We start from the raw sequence: 20,243 nt of genomic DNA, 5'->3' as shown, positions 1-20,243 counted from the left end.
TGACTGGTTTACCGTGCCATAGTTTTGCATGTCTGAAATAAACTTGAATGAGCATGTGGAACCTGAAAATGAGCTCATCACCATTATTTGATTTAGGTACTGTCAATATCATTTGAATGACATGGTGACACAGGCCCATAGAATTATTAGTCCACACATGTAGAAAGACTAACAGGACATATTTTAGCAAATTTGCTTACAAATGTCATAATAGTTAGAATAAATAGAATAAACAAGCATGCCGCAGTTCAATCCTGTAATACACTGTAATGTGATTTTTTTTTTTTTTTTTTGTCCAATCTGATCCAATCCAAATTCTCCTCATTTACTCCTTAAGCTCTTGTTTATGAAATCAAGGAAATTAATTTAGGAGGAATATTTGAAAATAATGATAAAATTTAAAATGGATGTGTCTCTGCTCTTAAAGAAAGGAAATGCCCACCTAGTTGTACTGCTGGCTGACCGGTGAAGGGTAAAGAGCAGTGGGAGGACAGCAGCTGCAGACTGCGGTCACTCTGCTGATAATGAAAGAGTCCTGCCTCTTGTGCAACTTTGTACACTGGATGAGACTGTTGATGGCTGAGAAACGATGTGAAGGACAGGATCTGAGGGAAACGACTTCAGATGAGAACAAAGAACAAACGAGGACAGGGCTACAGTAACTGAGGAGGGAAAGTGCAGAGTCAGGAGTCATAACACAACCACAAAATGTAAGGAAGGGAGTCTAACTGTGTAGTCTACTGTCACTCTCCACACACCGTTCTTTGGCATTGTGTGTGAGTTGTGAACTTGCCAGATAAAGAGATTTAAAATCTATAAAAGGCTAAAAAAAAAAAAAAAAAAAAAAGGCAGATTGAATAAAGAAGGGCAGAATTACAAGAGAGCAGGAAGAGGAATGAGTGACACCCCTTTATGAATTGTAAAGAGGTAAAAGGAAACTTGGCCAAAGCCAGTACTCTGATCTGAATGGACTTCAGCATCCCACACCCAAGAGTGATGTTGTCTTTGGTAGCCATGGCGATGCTGCATGGGGAGAAAGCATAAGGGACCAGTGCCAGGAAAGTGGCATATTGATGTCTCCTCAGCATCACATTAAGTTTGTTTTAATGTTTTGACTGAGAAGCCAAAAAGAAGAAAGATATGATGGTAGACCTGAATGTGCTGTTTGCTTGTAGTGTGTGTGTGTGTGTGTGTGTGTGTGTGTGTGTGTGAGAGAGAGAGAGAGAGAGAGAGAGAGAGAGAGAGAGGAGAGAGGAGGAAGAACAATAGCTTACAGCATTTTCTTACAGAAATTTTCAGCAAGTATCAAATGTTGCAGACAAAAGCGAAAAAGTTTGTCAATAAAATATCTAAAAATATTTGAATATATTACTTACAGAAACCCATATCTATTGCTTCAGATATATACTGTATTAAGCATGAAAATTACCCACACTCATTCAAACGGTGCCATAATTCATTGTAACTTTTTTGCTTCCCAACGTTTTGTAACAGCATATGCTTTTTTCCATCTCATTCTGTAACAAAATCTTTCGTTTGTACATTTCTGGGATATTGTCGAAGGCTGAGTCATAAACTAATACTACATAAGCAAGGCTCTCGCTATGAAACCGCACAGCTCTTTGGCCCTATTATCATAAAAGGCGCACTTCCTGTGATTCCTGCGAGACGGGCCAAAAGTGCTGGTTAATGGAGGATTTTGAGGAAAGCTGGGATCTGATTGGTCATCTCCCACTCCATTGTGATGGTAGATAATTAATCTCAATAACATCACAGTTTCAGTCCATAAATATAAAAACATCACAGGATCATAATGGGGTCTGTTGTGATGTATTTTTAACACTCTTTTCAAATAACACTCCTACTGTTTTTTTTTTTTATTATTATCCTTTTTGTATGGTGGGCATGTTAGAAAGGAACTATTCATGCATCAGTAAAACACAGCTGGACGGCAACAAGCATCCATACATAGTCAGTCAACTCACACGGATACGGTTTGCATCACTTGCCATTAGCTACTGAGATAAGTGATGGACAGAAAGACGAAGCGGAGCATATAAGGGGAGCAGCGCGCATCCTGACGGACTCCACTGGAGACCAGAAATCAATACTGCTCTTTATACCTCCTCCATCTATCTGTCCACTTTCCCACTATCCATCTACTGCTGTCCTCTGCTTTCTCTCTCCATCCAGCATTAGGCAGCTGGGCCAGGCAGGATATTGCTTTCTCTCCTTCTTTCTTAAAAAAAATTCCTTTACATACAATATAGGGACAGTCCTTATGATGGCAGAGCTCTCCAAATTTAAAAAAAAATAAATAAATAAATAAATTCTTTTGCATCTTTTGTGTTCACTGATACCAGGTGGATCTTTTTTCATCAACTACAAAATTAATTAAGTCAAACTCATCTCACGTCACCAGCCAAAATGAAACCAAACCAGTTTCCAAATCATCTGTAGACCCTCAATTTAAAAAAAAAAAAAAAAAAAAAAACTGTAAATTTATAAATTGTGTTGTCTACAGGCATAAGTTTTAGCCAAATGTTTGACCAATCTCAGTTAAATTACAAAATTGTCATGATGTCCTACATGAGGTGTGATTTTTCCATCAAAATTAATTTGTAAAACAGATTTTTTTTCACATCATTGTACAAAATGTATAATAATTTTTATATGACCCAAAAACCTGCGACTGAACAGATTTTATTTATCTACACCAATATCTAATATTTACTGTTGAAAACATTATTTCAATTAATTATTCAAGGTTAAAAACAAACAAAACAATGAAACAACATTGAAAAACATGAAAATCATGAAACACTGAAAAATTCAAAACACCAGTCATAATTTTGTGAACAGTAGCAATAAAAGCTATTTCAGTGTCACTGCTGATATACAAAAGCTTACAGCAACAATATTTTCATTAAGACCATCATCCAGGTGGGAAAAAGTGTATAAAAAGTATATTCTATGAAACTATGCAGAGCATTTATGCAAATGAGTGGGCAGATTAGTTTATTGCAGGTTGCCATTTTGACAAAATACATTTAATCTGACATTGTTTTTTTTTTTGTTTTTTTTTTTTGGTGATTAAACAGATTTTCATGGCAACAGCATCAAACGATTGTCTTGGATCTGGTTGGGTCAACAACTTTGTTACTGCTATCCAGCAAGAAAACACATGAAATCCATGAGTTGTCGTTGATGCAGCTGTAATGAAACACTTACACAGATATTTATTGCTAAGTTCATCTGAGGTTAAAAGGTGTTTAAGCTGAGTAGATTTAATTTTCTCTCATTCAGTCATTAAACAGCTGAGCTGTTCCCTGCCGCCTCATTGCTGCTAGCAGCTATAATTTGTTTTCCGTTTGTCTGAGGTGTTGTTTGTCTGAGTCCTGTCGCTGTCTCCTCAGGCCCTGCTCAGTCACTGTGCGTCTCTACACTCCAGCAAACCCACCTTGTTGCTCCAGCAGAGGAAACCTGCAGGGGGCAGAAAGCTCTCGGAGCACAGGGAGGTTGGAGGTGGAACCGGGGCCAAATGGAGGAAGTTCAGGACAGCAGTTTAATATCTTTGCTCAGTTGTCAGGATCATAACAAGATCTTGTAGCACAATTTCACAATTTTCACTTGTACACACACACACACACACACACACACACACACACACACACACACACACACACTCACACACACTCACACACACTCACACACACACACACACACACACACACACACACACACACACACACACACACACACACACACACACACACACTCACACACTCACACATACACACACACACGCCCATAGAGTGCTGGACAGCGAAAACATTATCAGGAAAAAGTTATGGCACTGGGAAGAGTCAAGGAATGCTCATATTATTCAAGAAATCCTTTGCGCATGCTTCACCCTTTGTGTTCAATGAAGATACATTTTTTTGGCTGGCTAGTGTGCTGTGTTGTACGTGGCGCACAGCGTGTTATGTGCTGCTCTGAAAGTTCAAATTTGTTGAAACTGAACCAACTATGTTTAATGTTGACAGCCCAGCCAGTTACAGCACTGTAGAAAGCAAAGGAGAAAAAATGGATGAATGTGGCTTACATCTTCCTAAACTTTACAGTCCTCTAACGCCCACAGAGACCACACAAAAAACTTTTGTTTTGTCTGATGACTTCAGTGTCATCAGACTTCAGCTGCAGCTGCCAGGTTTGTTACCCAGACATTATGTGAGGGAGATCTGGCCTTGTAAGGCTCATGGGATTTTATCACAGTACCACCAAATGTCCTGGAGAGGTTAAACACTGCAACACTGTAGACAGTTTTTTTTTTTTTTTTTTTTTTTTTTTAAACATATGATGATTTACATTTTAATATTCCACAAAATGTTTTATAGATATTAGATAATTAATTTAATAAATCAATAGTAACAGCCCTGCCTGACATATTTGAACATTTATGAGACATTTATGAGAAAAGTATGAGCTTTATGACAAATGCTGGGTTATCAGCATGATAATAAGACTGTTTGACGAACAATGCTGCCTTTCATCTGCAGTTCCATGTAGAGAAGAATTACTCCAGGTTCTGAGGAGAGGAAAGGGAAGTTCAAAGTCCTTGTTTTTCTTCCAGATCTCCTCTATAGTTTGTCAAAACATGCTTACACCCCTTTGGCTCTGAGCCCTTGTGATATGGCTGCTAACTGGGCTGCTTGGTCATAGTTCACACAAACAAGTATTACTCCGTTGTGTATTTGATAAACCAAAATAATTTTGCTCTCAGTGTGATAACACAAACTTGAAATCAAGGACAATATAATTTGGTTTTATTTTAATATGGCACAGTGCCTCCAGAATGGTAATAATGATTTTTTTTTTTTCATATTAGGCAACTGTTTGCAGCTAAAAATGTCTTTTGGGTCACACTAGAAACAATTTGTTGTATAAATATTAGAGCTTGTAGTTAGAAACCAGTTGTATTGTAGGTCAAAGTAATGTGACCTGTAGATGTAGAGCTCTGGACTGACATCTACTTTTCAGTTACTATGTATCCACTAACGCCGTCTAAACCGCTGCTCCAACTGGGTTGAGATGTAGTGACTGAAGGCTAAAATTTAAGCCATTTTCACCCTCATCATGACATCCAGCGAACCCCCGTGCCCTGTAGATGGAGGCGCTGTCACCCTGAACCATTCCCATCAGGATGGGAATGTTTCATCATTTGTAAAGCTGATCACTCAGAATAACTTTGTACTGATGTGCAGTGAGCTTTTCCTCTAATGGGACCAGTGGAGCCAAACCATGTCAGGACAATTCCCCCTCGCAGTATAACTAATGATTTGTTTTGTTCTTGGACAGAAATGCAGACACTGAGACAGGATTGAAGGTAAAATATGATTTATTGCAAGGCGTGGTATGGTTGGTAAGGTTGTGAAATGGTTGAAGCTGGTGACCATTGAAGATATGAGGACTGGAGCTTCCAGGCTGAGCTCAGGTGCAGGCAGTCCGGTGTGAAGAGACAAGCTGGCTGGAGTGGTGTGGGCTCGGCAGGGACACACGAGGGCATGAAGAGGATCCTTGGCACAGGGGAAACACAAGGTCGATAGTGGTATGAGGGGTGGCCATAAGAGTTACTACCATGATGACAAGCAGAGCAATCTGGCAGTGAATGCAGGGGGTCCCGGGGTTCTTATGCTGCAGTTTGTTGAGCTGACTGTTGGGAGGTGTGGTGGAAAAGTGTCCTGCCCATGACACACACACACACACACACACACACATACACAAGGGAGGAGAAAACAGAGAAACAGAAGGAGAAAACTGCCAGATCATAGTCTGTGTCACAGTCAGTGAATATGCTTCAAGCCAAATCCTGTTTGCTTTTTGATCTCTGTTGTTGCCTATGTCCAAAACCTGACCCTTGTTTGATCTCCCCACAGTCCTGCCTACTCTGCCTCCAACCCTGTCTCCTACTCCTCCTGCCTTGTCTGCCTTGATTCCCCTGGACTGTGCTCGGGTAACCCCACCACTCCCTGGGTTCCAAGGACCTGGCCTTGGACCCGCTCTGCCTTGCATCCACTCACTGGACCCTGGACCTCCACTAAACCCTCCTCCCTGCATAACAATAAATTACAACTTTTGCATCAGTCCTGTTTTGGCTCCGTTTGTATTTGCACTTGGGTTCACCTGCTTACTCACAATTTCTAGACTTTGGGTAATTCTTGGTGTTAGAAAAATGTGCTGCCTATCTTATACTAAGTAAGAAAGAACAGAGGGCCAGTATACAATGTTCGAACATAGCGTTCTCATGTATCTTTTTGTTGTCCATGGTCACTCTCACCATAGAATGTAGCATCTTGCACCGTGGCATCTTGCGCTGCACCCAACTTATTTCACTTCCTAGATGAGTCTCCATGACAACAATGACGTGTATGGCTGGCAACAATGTATGCCTGGACAACAATCATGCACATAAAGACTCACATGCTCAACTTTTTCTTCAGATAACTCTGTACTATTGTACTGACTTGTCTCCTTGCTGCAAGAGAAATAAACGCAACTGCTTTGACTTCGGTGACTCCGTGTTCATTTAGGAATTCTCCTAACACTTGGTCATTTCAATAATCTGAATAAGGCTGGAGATCCTCTAAGTAGAGCCTTTCTGGTGCTTGTTGATACTTTTGGTTTCACTCTGTTCATTCAAGAGTTGACTCTTGCCATGGTAACACCCGTGATTTGGTTTTATCTAAAGGGGTAGCTCTCTCTGATCGGACTGTCAGCCACATCCGCTGTGTCAGATCATTTTCCCATTAAATCTGAACCATCATTCGCCTGTCCTGGTAATGTCTGCACAGATAAATTTGCCTCTCACCACACTGGTCCATCTACTGTAGCTGCAATTGCCTGAAGTCTTGGCTCCCTTCACTGCAGAGAAAGGAACTGTTGAAAATTTCACTTAAATGTGGGCCTTTCTAGCCTCTTCAGTTCAGTTGCACCTCTCTCTACCACAGCTACACTACTGAAGACGTCTACACCATGGTTTAATGAAGAGACATGTGCTCTTTAACGGACCTGCAGGACTCTGGAATGTAAATTGCAAAAATCAAAATTGGAAATTTTCTCCCTTTCTTGGCACGAGTGTCACTGTTCGTGGCTGTTAGTTAGTTTCTAGACTTTTTCTGCCACAAGGTTGATGACATTGGAGACGAAATTACTTCTTCAGCTTTAGCCACTCCTGCAGATCCTGTCTACCAAAATTCATGTTTATACATTAATTCACAGATTGTCCCTGTTATTACAGCTTTTTCTCTGGCCTTTTCTGGGACCTAAAATGCTATATATAAAATAAAATCCAAACAGATTTCATTTTCTCCACCTTTTAGTACGCATTACTAAATGGATAATTTGTTCCTGGCTGCCATACCAGCACTAATCCACACTACACACACACACACACACACACACACATATATATATATATATATATATTTGTCTCTGTTCCATCATTCTTTTTCCTTTTTTTTATTCTTCTTTTTCAAACCAATCACAGGAGAGATATGAGGGTGAATAATAATGACACACATATACTGTAAATGCATACAGACTTGCACTCTCTCTCTCTGAGTCTATATGTGTTGGAATGTAATGCACCCAATTTAGAGTCAATTACAAACCAAGGCCTCATTCAGTCTGCTTTTGTCTTTCATCACATGTGACCTGAACAATCGTCATGTGACATCATCATGTGAAAGTAATTGACCCTCAAAGTCTTAAACTGCTTGCCAGTCATTAGAAGAGATGAAGCCTCTCAGATGAGTGGTGAAACATCTTCAAGACAAACTCCATTTGCCTTTAACTCACTACCTCTTCACCTCTACTGTGATAAACTGAGACCTGGATGACTGAGAGTCTCCATAGACTGACACAGTGTGGGCGGACAAACCTACCACTCAGGCCAGGTAGTGGTAGTTCTTCTCCACACTAGTCCAATATCACCTCTAAAATAACTCAAAATAAACTCACAATGTAGCAAATAGGTTTATTTTATCACAATTCTACAGTCACACTGCAAAAACGCAAAATCTTACCAAGATTATTTGTCTTATTTCAAGTCAAAAATGTCTTATTTCTAGTCAAAATATCTCATTACACTTAAAATAAGACATGATCACCTCAGAAGTAACTTGTTTTTAGACAATTTTCACTTGTTTCAAGTGAAAATTCACTTGAAACAAGTGAAAATTTGCTTGTTTCATTGGCAAAATTTGCCAGTGGAAAAAGTGAAAATTCACTTGAAACAAGTGAAAATTAGCTAGAAACAAGAAACAAATTTTGCCAATGAAACAAGCAAATTTTCACTTGAAACAAGAGACAATTGTCTAAAAACAATTTACTTCTGAGGTGATCATGTCTTATTTTAAGTGTAATGAGATATTTAGACTAGGAATAAGACATTTTTGACTTGAAATAAGACAAATAATCTTGGTAAGATTTTGAGTTTTTGCAGTGCACACCTGTCCTGTCTTTTTTATTTTTTTCTACAGTTCACACATGAGGAAACAGAGTCGTTATTGTACATTGTCTCTTCACACACCATCTGGTGCAGATGTCAGTGTACAGTGAACTTATTACATGCAGACAAGTTTGCTTCTTTGCAGCTGGAAAAGTACTGAGTAAGCTCATTATTTTATGAAACAAAGAATACAAAGTTTTCATTCGGTTAAAACTTCTACTCAATTCATGTTCATTCAAAGTCTGACTCACAGCAAACTCTCTGAATAACATAATGATGTCTATGATTGACATTCCTAACTAAAAAAAAAAAAAAAAAAAATACTACTAAATCAGTGATTTCATGCATATTGTGAGTATTATCTGAATAACTATATAGATCAATAAAACTATTTCCCACACCAGCTATGGTTTTCTGCCTGTATCAGATCAAATAAGAGGCATATCATTTGTGGTAACTAATTTAAAGTGATAATTCCCATTCTTCCCTATATAGTGGTATTTGCTGCTCTATGTGATTATAATACATCCATCAAACTTCCCTGTCATGAAAATGAGAGCTCGATTGCAACTGTAATGCTCCAAAATGAATGAGATAGAAAACAACATGATTTTTGAGTGGCGACACAAACTGAAAAAATATTTGTAAGGATGCTCAACAACACATTGGGTTGAAGGGCAAGTTTGCTATTTTGGAACCTAAAGGCACTGTAAACAGATTATCTAGCATCATCCTCAGATGTAGAGAGCATCATGTCAGTGGTAACGTCAGTATTGAGCCTGATATCAACGTGCTGCAGGCTCCTGCTCGACTACAAGCTGTCAGTGGGGCAGTCGTAAATGGTTCTCTAACATTGCTTTTCAGAAATGGGAAGATTGCTGTATGTTCTCACTGATCTCAGAATATTCTCCTGAAAAAGGTGTCACAAACCGAGCATTTTGTCAACAGTTATGGTCTACAATAGTGGTAATCTTTTGGGACTTGTTTTGGTTGTTTCCACATAGGACTTGGCTGGGCAGAGTGCAGCTACACTGTGGAAGCTTACAATGTGAAAGGTCGTGCTCGGCACAAATAAAGTAGTTCTGTTCCAAATGGAGCATTTCTGTTGACTTAATGATCGTTTTACAAAGGAGAACGTGCTGAGAGTGTACATCGAGCTTCCTCTTTCAGAAAAGCACTGTTATCTTAGTTTTTCAAAGCCATTTACAATTGCCCGATTGACCACTGTTTTAGCCAAGTGGGAGCCTACAACACATCGATATTAGGATCAATAGCGACCGCTGAAATGACGGTCTCTATGTCTGAGGATGATGGCAGATAATCTGTAAATAGGGCTTATAGGTTTCAAAATAGCAATGATTTTCATCACTCTTTTCCATCCCCTGGGTCCAAAATGGCTGACCCGTTTTCCGCCGTAGCACTGTCACTGTATGACCATGCAGCGGCGCTGTGCTCCCATGTTCAGCTTGAGGGGTCATACAGTGGCAGCTCTATGGCCCAAAACAGTTCTACCATTTTGTAAACTAGCTGGCTGAGGAGAGAAATGGAAGTGAACCCAAGGTGGTATTTGGACTAGTGTTGTCATACTGGCTCTTTTAGGCTGATGAGAGTCACTGTATGAATTAGGTAGGTTGGTGGCACTTTGCGTAAACCACCATACCATATGTTGTCACAATATGTTACTGTGTTATTTTGCGAGAGTTGGTGATCCTTATGCAATTTGGATATTGAAACAGTTTGGATATTGAAACGGCTTGATAAGGTTTAAGCTCGTATAAGGTGCTACAAGCTGAATTGTGTTGTGTTTTTTTTTTCCATCTCATGATAAATAGATGGGGACTGTAGAGAAATCTGTAACAATACATGGCTGTACGCCTTACACTAAATGTACGGAGGTTGGTCTGCTACTTCCATACTTTCAGAGAAGGGATTAGTCTTTGTCATTATTGCCGGAACCACTAATGTTTTTACTGTGAAAACTCTTCTTGTTTCTAGTTTGTGTCTATCTTGGCCCACATGTTCAGTACATTCTGTGCCTTAAATATGCCTCTCTTCCTATCTTTCTAAAACCTAAAATTTAGTGACATTCTGTACCTTAAATGGATCTTTTGATTGTTCCTCCCAACACCATCTTGGCCTTGTCCTGACATATGATTCAATCCTCCTTCGGTGTTTCAGAAAACAGCTCTGTTCACTTGTTATGTGTCTCTCTCTGTGCAATGCCCCATTACAGAGAACACTGAATCGATCGATGGCAAAACTGTGTTTATTTCAGTTTTATTTATCAAGATCCACGCACAACTCTGTCCTCTGTCTCTTATTTACACATTCACATCATTCGGACAAATCAGCTGTTCTTCATTCATGATCTGCTTCTAAGCTTTTCTCCACACATCTCGCTGGTCCAGGCCTCTTTAAAATTCAAGTTCGGTTCAGCCCCCCTCTCTGTGTCTTTCTGTTTCTGTTATCCTCTGATAAAGCCTTTCCCTGTATCAGGCAGACCAGACATAACCACTCTCCCTCAGCTCTGCCTGAATGAAAGCCTTGCGGTTTGATTTACTGTAGAAGGCACTTAGGAAAGATATCCCCAGAGACAGAAACAGAGAGTGAGAGTGAAAGAGAGGGGGAGAGAGAGAGAGAGAAAGAGAGGGGGAGACAGAGAGAAAGAGAGAGCAGGGCTAATAAGACGAGAAGAGGGAAAGAGGATATTACAAGATAAGAGGGAGGACGATTATTGGAGGGTGAGCAAATTCTGCAAAAAGCAGAGATCTCTGCCTCCTGCTGGTGAAGGACAATATAACAAAAGGCAAGGCAAGCTGGTCAGGTCATTCAGTCACATGGAGTCCAGGAAGTGAAAGAGGGGGAAAACAGGAAGGCAGATATAGGAGGGAAGAAGGGAGGGAGGGAAAGGGGAATGAATGGAGGAGATGTGAAGAGAGAGGAAAGAAAGGAAAGCAGTGATACAAGGAAATAAGGAAGGGAGGCTTAATTCTTTAAAGCTATTTGTATGTTTTCAGAAATGCTGGATTTAGAAACGCTGGAGTCAACAGACATATGAATACACTCAGGAACAGAGACCAGTACACCTTCTCACTCTGTCCAGCTGAAGAAGCTTTTTTGGTTTGGTGGCCCTTGTGAGAAGAGTCCTACAGGACAGAGGTGAGACTTATGAGCAAGGGTTAGCAAGACAGGCGATGTAAAGGGAAATCAAAATGGACATGGTTTGTCTAAGACCTCTGGGGTCTGAGGGCACACTTTCAGAAAAACTCGCAGAACTGAGATGCATTGGATCTTCAGATTTTCATATTACAGTAAAAAGGCTTTCAGATACACTGCTAACATGAGACCCACTAGAATAAAGTATTAATTGTCACATCCCAGCATTGCTACTCATTACCCAAACCACCTCTTGCAAATTCTGACCACAACACAGTACATCTCACACCCACATACAAGACTGTGCTTAAACGCAGCCGACCGCTGCTTAAACCAGTGACTGTGCGGTCAGACGATCGCATGGAGACACTGAGAAGAGGCTTCATGTGCAAAGACTGGAACATTTTTCATGACACAAATGTAAATGAGCTTGCTGAGACTGTAACCAGTTATATAGACATTTGTATGGATAGCATGGTTAAAAAAAAAAAAAAAGGACATTATTGTGTATTCCAACAACAAACCACATCTAACAAATCCAGCAGTCTCTGGACTCGCACACTGTTCACTGACATTATACCAGTTCCTAAGAAGCCCTGTCCAGTTGACAGCTCTGATTATATTGAAGACTGATAGCTTTTGGTTGGTCGCCTAACTCAAAGCAGATTAAAATCCATTGTTAGATCCTTTCCAATTTGATTATAGACTGAGGAGGGGCACTGATGATGCTGGTAACAGTATCATCTATCTAATTCTTTAGCATTTGGAAGACACCAAAGTTTCTGCACACCTAATTTTTGTTGATTTTAGTTTAGCTTTTAACACCCTTTTGCTTTATCTATCGATTCAGAAAATGACACAAAGTGATTATCCGCAACCCTCCATTAATCTTGTATGACTGTAGAAGTACCTTGCTGTCCATATTGATAGACTGATTGATATTGATTGATGTACTTTCTGAAAAGACTCAGAGTGTATGGGGTTGACCAGAAACCTACGTATCTCTCATACCAGGTAGTCTTGGAGAGCCTAATCAGGTATGAAATACAGGCATGGCATAGTAATACAATGATGCACTGATTATGTGGCAATTATGTGGTTTTCAACCCCCCGTTCAGATTTTGGCCTTACATAACTGTAGACAGTTGTCACAGGGTCTAACAACTTTTCTGGAGTAAACACTGAAATATTTTAGACTAGAGGTTTTCAAAGGCAGGCCTCCCTGTGAGGCCACCAGACAGTTTAAAGGGAGGCTCAGAGACGAAGAGTAAAAATAATTATCTTGAAGGATTTCTAATTAACAGCTCCTTTTAAAGTTATCAAGAGGACACAGAGCTGTACGCAGCCCAAACAGAGACCGTTCAGTGGAATTTTACAGTTTTTTTCTACAGGCAAACTCACTGATGCCTCTGGAGTCAGACTTTTTTTATGTGTTTGTTCGATACTTATGGGATCAGATAGCAGCTACATGATCCCACAGACATCCGCAAAATTGAGTTAGCTTTTTTCCTAGTTGTTTTTTTCCTAGGCTTTGTCTGAGGAGGGGTGTGTGTGTGTGTGTGTGTGTGTGTGTGTGTGTGTGTGTGTATGGGGGGTGAAGTCTCAGACTTGAGGGCCAGATCAGAGAAAGTCACCCAGGTCATTCACTTGCTTTCCCAGGTTAAAATATGAATCATGAGGTCATGTGTTCCCATGAACTCATATTTTGCACCAACATGGTATTTATACGTATTAACATTCGTCTGCAAAAGCTAATTTTCTCTGGGAAAAGCCAGGAAATGAAACACTATCACAAAAGGTCCATATAGATAGGCAAGGCATTATTTTGCTTCAGAAGAATAATTCTGTTAATCAAAACACAGCTCTTTGAATCAAGCCCCATCAGCTAAACTCTAAACTCTAATAAGGCAATATTACCCACGCAGTGTTAGCAAAATATATTTAATATGTTAATGAACCATTAGTGTCTCTTACAACATATTGATTTGAATTTCAATAATGGTGTATCTGCATAAAAAAAAAATAATAATAATAAAGATCAATTTCCCTTTTCATATATTTGTTGAACACAATGCCTGCTCCCAAAGTTGGAGAACAAATCAATAGGGTGTCATTTTCTGGATCTTTTCCCTCAGCATTAAATGAATGTGAGGTCTTCCTGTGTGTAACTTGATTTTTTTTTTTTTTTTTTTTTTTGATTTTGCTTTATTTATTTAATTAATTGATTTAGTTCATGGGATTATTTTTAAGTTATATGAGTTTTGAAAAGTCATCATTTGTATTTGACATTGCCAGTCATGTTTCAAGAGAAATGTATTTTGTTGTGGATTACATTTGTGATTTATCACAAATACATTTATAATACAGAAGTATACAGAGCAACAAAGCGTGGTTGTGGATGGTCAACATGACTTCCACCTGAGACATGAGTTTGATCCTGTGAGAGCAGTGTTGGGTTTAAACTAATATTATGTTTGCTAATGTTCATTATAGCAAACATTTCCTAATCTTAACCAAGTAGTTTTGGTGGCTAAAGGTAATGAAACTAAATAAAATGCCACCTGACATGATGTAGGAGATAAGTTGATTAGACAAATGTAATCCACGCCAAAATACATTTCCCTCTAAACATAACTGAGAGTACAGTTTAGTTGTATGGGAACTTAATTTTTAGGAGACTGTGATGGTACTATCACATTGTCCAAAATTGTGAGAGTACATTTGTGGTGCATTCATTGTCAGTAGAAGTAGATGATATCAAAGTCAAAAAGTACTTAATTATTGCTTTTGGAAGAGATTTGCTCATGTGCACAAATATGCAGGTGATATCATGGTAATGACATTTACTGACTGTTGTTTGATGGTGTTTTTGATGGTATTGTATCTGTATTGCAGGTTGATGTATAAGTATGACCCTCATGATTTTAGGCGTGAGTTGTTTCTCGCCCTGCAGCTCACCAGCAGGTGCAGAGAGTCAGTAGAGAAAAACAACACACAGAGGTGATTGAGATACAGGTCACAGTATTGTGAGTCTCTATTTCTCTGCTCATTCTCTTTATTCATCAGTCATGGACATAATGTAGTCATGAATGTTACAGTAACAGCAATACTGGTGTTGGTGCTGATGAAGAAGACAATGATGATGATGATGGCATTGATGGTGGGGGTGAAGAGGAGCAAAAGTTCCCAGGTGTTTCACCATTCTGCAGCCACTCTTTGGAGACGGGACCTTTTTCATTTTTTTTTTTTCCAAACTCTTTCTCTCAATTCTTTCACATTCCCATTTTCTGTCTTTCTTACAGTGTGATTCATATTTCCTTTCTTTTGTGATGCTTCTTTAAAAACAAAGTGCTGTGAAACAAGTGACGCCAGAAAGCACCTGAAATCCAGCCCGGGATCCAGCCTTGACTAGCCGGACCAGCGGAGCCGGGATGTTTTGGGGAGAGGAGGAGGAAGAGAAGGAGGGGTAGAAGTTGAGGAGGAAGGAGAGGAGGAAGGAGCGGAGGAGGAGGAGGAGGAAGAGGAGGAGGAGGAAAGGAGGTGTGAAGGAGAGGCTCCCCTCTCAGTGCTGGATCCTCCTGATGGACTGAATCTGGGGAGTCTGGGCGTGGGAGCCATACTCGCGGTAACACTTGTACTCTCCTCCGTGACAGTCACACTCCATGATGTACTGGTGGCCACGGTAGCCGGGATACTGGTAGCACACAAAGCTACAGACACAGGCAAGACCAAGTTAAACTCAGCATAAAACACATCATGAGTAAGTTTAATATTAACTGTAAGAAGTAGTGGTATTGCTATCTGAAAGTGTCAAAGTCTCAGTGAAACACAGTTTTGAGAGCCTTTAATGTATTTCCTGTTGAAGCTGGTTGTTGGGGCGGGGCTTAACGCAGAGATGCATTTTTTTCAAACGTGTAGATCAGTAGTAGTTTTATTTGATGGGAAGCGGCATGATTGCACTGTTTTCCTGGATGTAGAAGTAATGTGATTTTAATAAAGCAATACATTTTAATACATAAAGAAAGAGGTGAATAGGTGAATATTCTGTCATGGAAAACTAGCTAACAAACTGAAAAAGTAATTTTTCATTTGATTTTTACTTGAGTGTGTAGTCTAGCTGTAACTGCCAATATGTTTTATGTTTTTCCATCAAATGAAGTTGTGTTTACAGCTGCTGCTCTCTGGCTGCACAGTTGCGTTATGAGGCGAGTTTAGCTGAAGATGAGTAAAGTGCCTGTCGCTCAGACATCATGATTAAAAAAATGGACTTACGCTCCACACTGGATGTGCATGGATCCAACCTCGTTGTGCATCCAGCCCATGGCCTGCAGGGAGGGGTAGTCATCACACAGCTCAAACTGACGACCCATCATGTTCTCCAGCTCGTAGACGGTCATGCGGGACTCCTTGTGGCTCTGAACCATGATGAGCAAGATGGGGAAGACACAAAAGGGCTCATCGTTATTTTTCGATTTCCTCTTTAAATGTATATGGAGTGCAATATTCAGACCAAAAATACCATTAAATAGAAAATATCCAGATGTATGTGCATCACTCTATACACATTCCCTTGTAATTCAGCAAAACATTTTTAAAACTCAGGATCTCCACTGAATTTTAAAATAAAGTTCTGTGAGTTTAAACAATGACAAACCCAGCGCCACGTTGTTTCATAGGCTAAATAAATGATCTGCAGAGTGGATTGAGATGCAACGCAGCGTGAGTTGGGGTAGATAAGGGATGTTAGTTGATTGTATTTGGAACCTACAGCACAGCAGATGGGCCTGAAGGAGATCATCCTCTCAATGCGGTAGGAGTTGCTGCCGCTGTAGGCCTCGAAGCGAGGGTAGTCTCCCTTCTCCAGGACAAACTGCTGGCCGCAGAAGCTGGAGTGCTCATAGCCCACCCAGCTGTGAACAGAGAGGCAAAATACCAGAGAAAAAGAAAACAGAAAGTCAGTATACTTAGAGTGTGAGTCTGTCTTGACTTCGGCTCATAAATCAGCCCTACTGTTTCTGTATTTGGACAAATGCTCTGTGGATACGTACGCTCCACACTCGACCTTCAGGGAGCGGATGTTCTCCATTCCACACTCCATGATGTTCTGGCAGCAGGCGGTGAACTCCATACGTCTTCCCTGGAAGTACTCCTGGTCGTACACAGTGATCTGGAAAACACACAAGAACCGAGTATTGATTACCGTTTATTCATGTTCAGCACAGCATTTTTTTTCTCCGAGCTGAAGGTGATAGGTAGATGTCAAGAGCCTCTGTTCAGTGATTAGAAGAATTCATTTTAGAATAGTGTCATAAATGCTCTATTTTTTTTTCTGTAGTTTTCTGTAGTTTCCCTAGGCTCATGGGTAATGTAGTTTTGAGTATATCTCCCATACGCTCACCTTCCAAGGACCCATGGGCATAGGGTTTGTCAGAGCCATTTTGTCCTTTATCTCAGTAGTACCTGAAGGGAAAAAGAGAGACAGAGAGAGAGAGTCAGGGCATGTATCAGCCGCGAATAAGTCTTTATTATGCTCCAACCAAATTCCAGGACATCTATTTGTCATATTTGTAAAAACACTCTCTCATGCCATTGTTTGAATTTCCTCACAAACCAATTCCTGTGCTGTCCAGAGCTGCTTACTGTGTCATCCAATTAACTCTGAGATAAATTTCAGATATTCAGCCTCAAGCTTCCTGGTGCCTTCTCTAGCTTTGTTATAATTCTTAATTTAAAAATAAGTCCCTTTTTAATATTTGTAGTAAAGGTAGTCACTTAAACAGGATAAGCTATTCTGGCTTCAGTTAAATCAAGCAAAGTTGCCACCCGTTAACTGACAGATGATGATAAGAGGTGGCCCATGCTGCATATTGTCCGTAGTTTGGGAAACTGTACTGTATTATTAACTATTTCACACAAACTGTGAGTCCTCATTCAACACAGGCCAGATCAGACCTACCCAAAATGGTGAGCTGTGTGTCGCAGGGTTCCACTGAGCGGTCTGCAGAGATGGTGTGTGCGGGGGTATATATACACCCCTGGGTGTCAGGGGCCGGGGGGGGGGCATGCCTGGACTCATGTCAGCACTTTGCTTTGGACTCCATTGTTTTGTTGTCTGAGCCACAGAGGGGTTAACGCACAGACACACATTAATTCACACAAACACAATGAGGGCCAGAGTCTGTACCGCAGTTCACACACCTATGTGGTGAATCTATATGTTGGAACAAAAAGTTTTGCATATTCCCAACAAAATATCTAGCTCTACTATCACAGAAATAGACCTACCTGCCTCTGTAGCAAGCACATTTATATTTCATATTACTATTTTTTCCATTTTGAAAGTTGTTGTGGAGTCTTCAAAACAATTATTTTGAAACTCACAGCAAGTTTCAAAGTTATGAAGTCATCCCTCCAATGATATAGTGATAGTTATGAAATATGTACTTTTGTCTTCATTTTTAAAGAAATAAACACTCAAAGTGTCACTTTTCAGACTTTCCTGCAAAGATAGGAAAGCCAAACTAGGTATCCTCCAAATACCGGGCACATACTGTATATGAGTCACTTGATTAGTCAATATCATAAAATAAACACACTTCACACTGACAAACACATATGTGGGATGTGTAGGATGTGTAGCATGTGTATCAGATTGTATTTTGTTTGTCAGCACTTGAAAATGTATTTACAAAGTGATATAGCCTCTTAAAACAAAAGGACCAATGTTTATGGTAACCAGGTAAACCAAAATGGGAAAAAATAGGAAAACAGTGGCTATGTTGGAAATCAAACTTTAAGGTTTTGTAGTCCATCATTGGTATAAACCAAGAGAGTGACTTTTTCCCGTTCAAAAAATTTAAATGGCAGCAACGTATCATGACAGACACCGATGGACACAGAAGAGCATCATCCTCCACAACGCTGAAAAGCTCTTGAATCCAGTCCATCCAAAATTATTAACCTGTGACCTCCTGAACACATATCACTAAATACTCATAACTCTTAACTCTTATAAGAGGAAGTGACATTGAGATGACGTAACATTTACCCCGCTTTTCCTTTGTGGTTTCAAGATGAGTTGTGAATGGGATCACCTGTTACTATTTTTGGATCTTATCTGTGTCCAACTGAGTAAAAGAACAATGGATGGAGTAGGTTCATCAGGGGCAATGGCACAGACTGAATGGCCATATTGGCAGGACTGGCAGAGCTTTGGTATTGACTGGTTAGCTGTAATTGGCAGAGTCACCTAGCAGTGTAAATAAATGATTATTACACAGGTGTGTGGGGTGGGTGGTGGTGGGGGTGGAGGTGTGTATGTGTGTGTGTGTGTGTGTGGTGGTGGTGGTGGTGGGGGGGGGGGGGGGGGGGGGGGGGGTTAAGGGGGCTTTATAAATAATATAGAATAATATGGGTTATTCATGATTAAAAAATGTAGATACATTCCCATGCACTACTAATATAAGAATAATAACAGGAAAATTACCTCTGACTGGCACTAAAAGTGTATTTGTTTTTAAAACTACATTTTATATTTTACTTTCAAACTATAAATCTTCTGTCTTATTCCTTCCAGTATATTGTTTTTTTCTGATTTTTTTTCTTCTGCATTACTACTCACAATCTTCCTTTATTTGGAGCACAATTTTATCCCAGATGTGTTTCCCATTGGAAACAGCAAAGTTTAGTCCTATCTTCAGGGAGTTGACTGTGAAGTGCTGTGTTTTTTTTGAGTTGGTGCATCTTGCTCTGTTTTCATTGTGTCACTGGAGCAAACAAGCAGAGGACGGACAAAACACCATAGAGAGAGAAAGACAGAGAGATATAAAGAGAGAACACACAATGCTAACCAGCTAACCGGCCCACAGCCTCCTCTCTCCTCTTGCTGCTCTGAACAATGAACATTTAGGAACAGCTTACTGAGGTCAGCACATTGCCCAGACTCTCTCTGTGGTATGTATGTGTGTGCGCCCGCACGCGTGTGTGTGTATGTGTGTGTGTGTGTGTGTGTGTGTGTGTGTGTGTGTATGTGTATGTGTGTGTGTGTGTGTGTGTGTGTGTGTGTGTGTGTGTGATTCCCTGCTTGACAGAGTGAGATACACACAGTGGACACAGAATCACTTATTAGAAACTCAGTCCCCTATGTTACTTTAATGAGCATATTCCTGTTCATAGTGACTTAATTCAGATTAGAAAATTACACAAGTGAGGCATGTGTGTGTGTGTGTGTACATGTAGGTGTGTGTATGTGGGTCGGTGGGTGTGTGTGTATGTGTGTGTGCGTGTATTTCTGCTGATGGTAGCAGCAGCTCAGAGGTGACAAAGGGACAAGCAAACTCAGCAGGCCTATGTGAAGAGCCTGCAGTGACCATATAGCCGACTCTCAACTGTACATACAGATATCACACACCTTCACATTACAATCCCTGCATCTATTCTGCATGGGTTTAAAAATACACCAAACCACATGGATCGAACACCCTACAGGACATAAGCTCACACACACATGCACACACACGCCAACATACACAAAAGCACCTAAACACCTGGACCGTTCAAAACCAACTGCAAGGAGAGC

At 40.2% G+C, this 20,243-nt stretch overlaps 1 protein-coding gene across 1 annotated transcript; it reads right to left on the bottom strand.

Moving 5' to 3' along the window:
* Window positions 1-14,763: 14,763 nt before the first annotated feature.
* LOC115370978 (beta-crystallin A1-like) lies at window positions 14,764-17,649 on the bottom strand. The gene is made up of 6 exons (XM_030068077.1): window positions 17,622-17,649; window positions 17,064-17,125; window positions 16,714-16,832; window positions 16,434-16,575; window positions 15,938-16,080; window positions 14,764-15,375 (listed from the first exon to the last, which is right to left on the bottom strand). Exons 2-6 carry the CDS (start codon window positions 17,100-17,102, stop codon window positions 15,228-15,230), a joined length of 591 nt encoding a protein of 196 aa, XP_029923937.1. The 5' UTR covers window positions 17,103-17,125; window positions 17,622-17,649; the 3' UTR covers window positions 14,764-15,227.
* Between the last annotated feature and the right edge of the window lie 2,594 nt (window positions 17,650-20,243).

The sequence above is a fragment of the Myripristis murdjan genome, chromosome 14 (genome assembly GCF_902150065.1).
Source record: "Myripristis murdjan chromosome 14, fMyrMur1.1, whole genome shotgun sequence".
NCBI lineage: Eukaryota > Metazoa > Chordata > Actinopteri > Holocentriformes > Holocentridae > Myripristis > Myripristis murdjan.
This window is presented reverse-complemented; position numbering and strand designations above follow the sequence as displayed.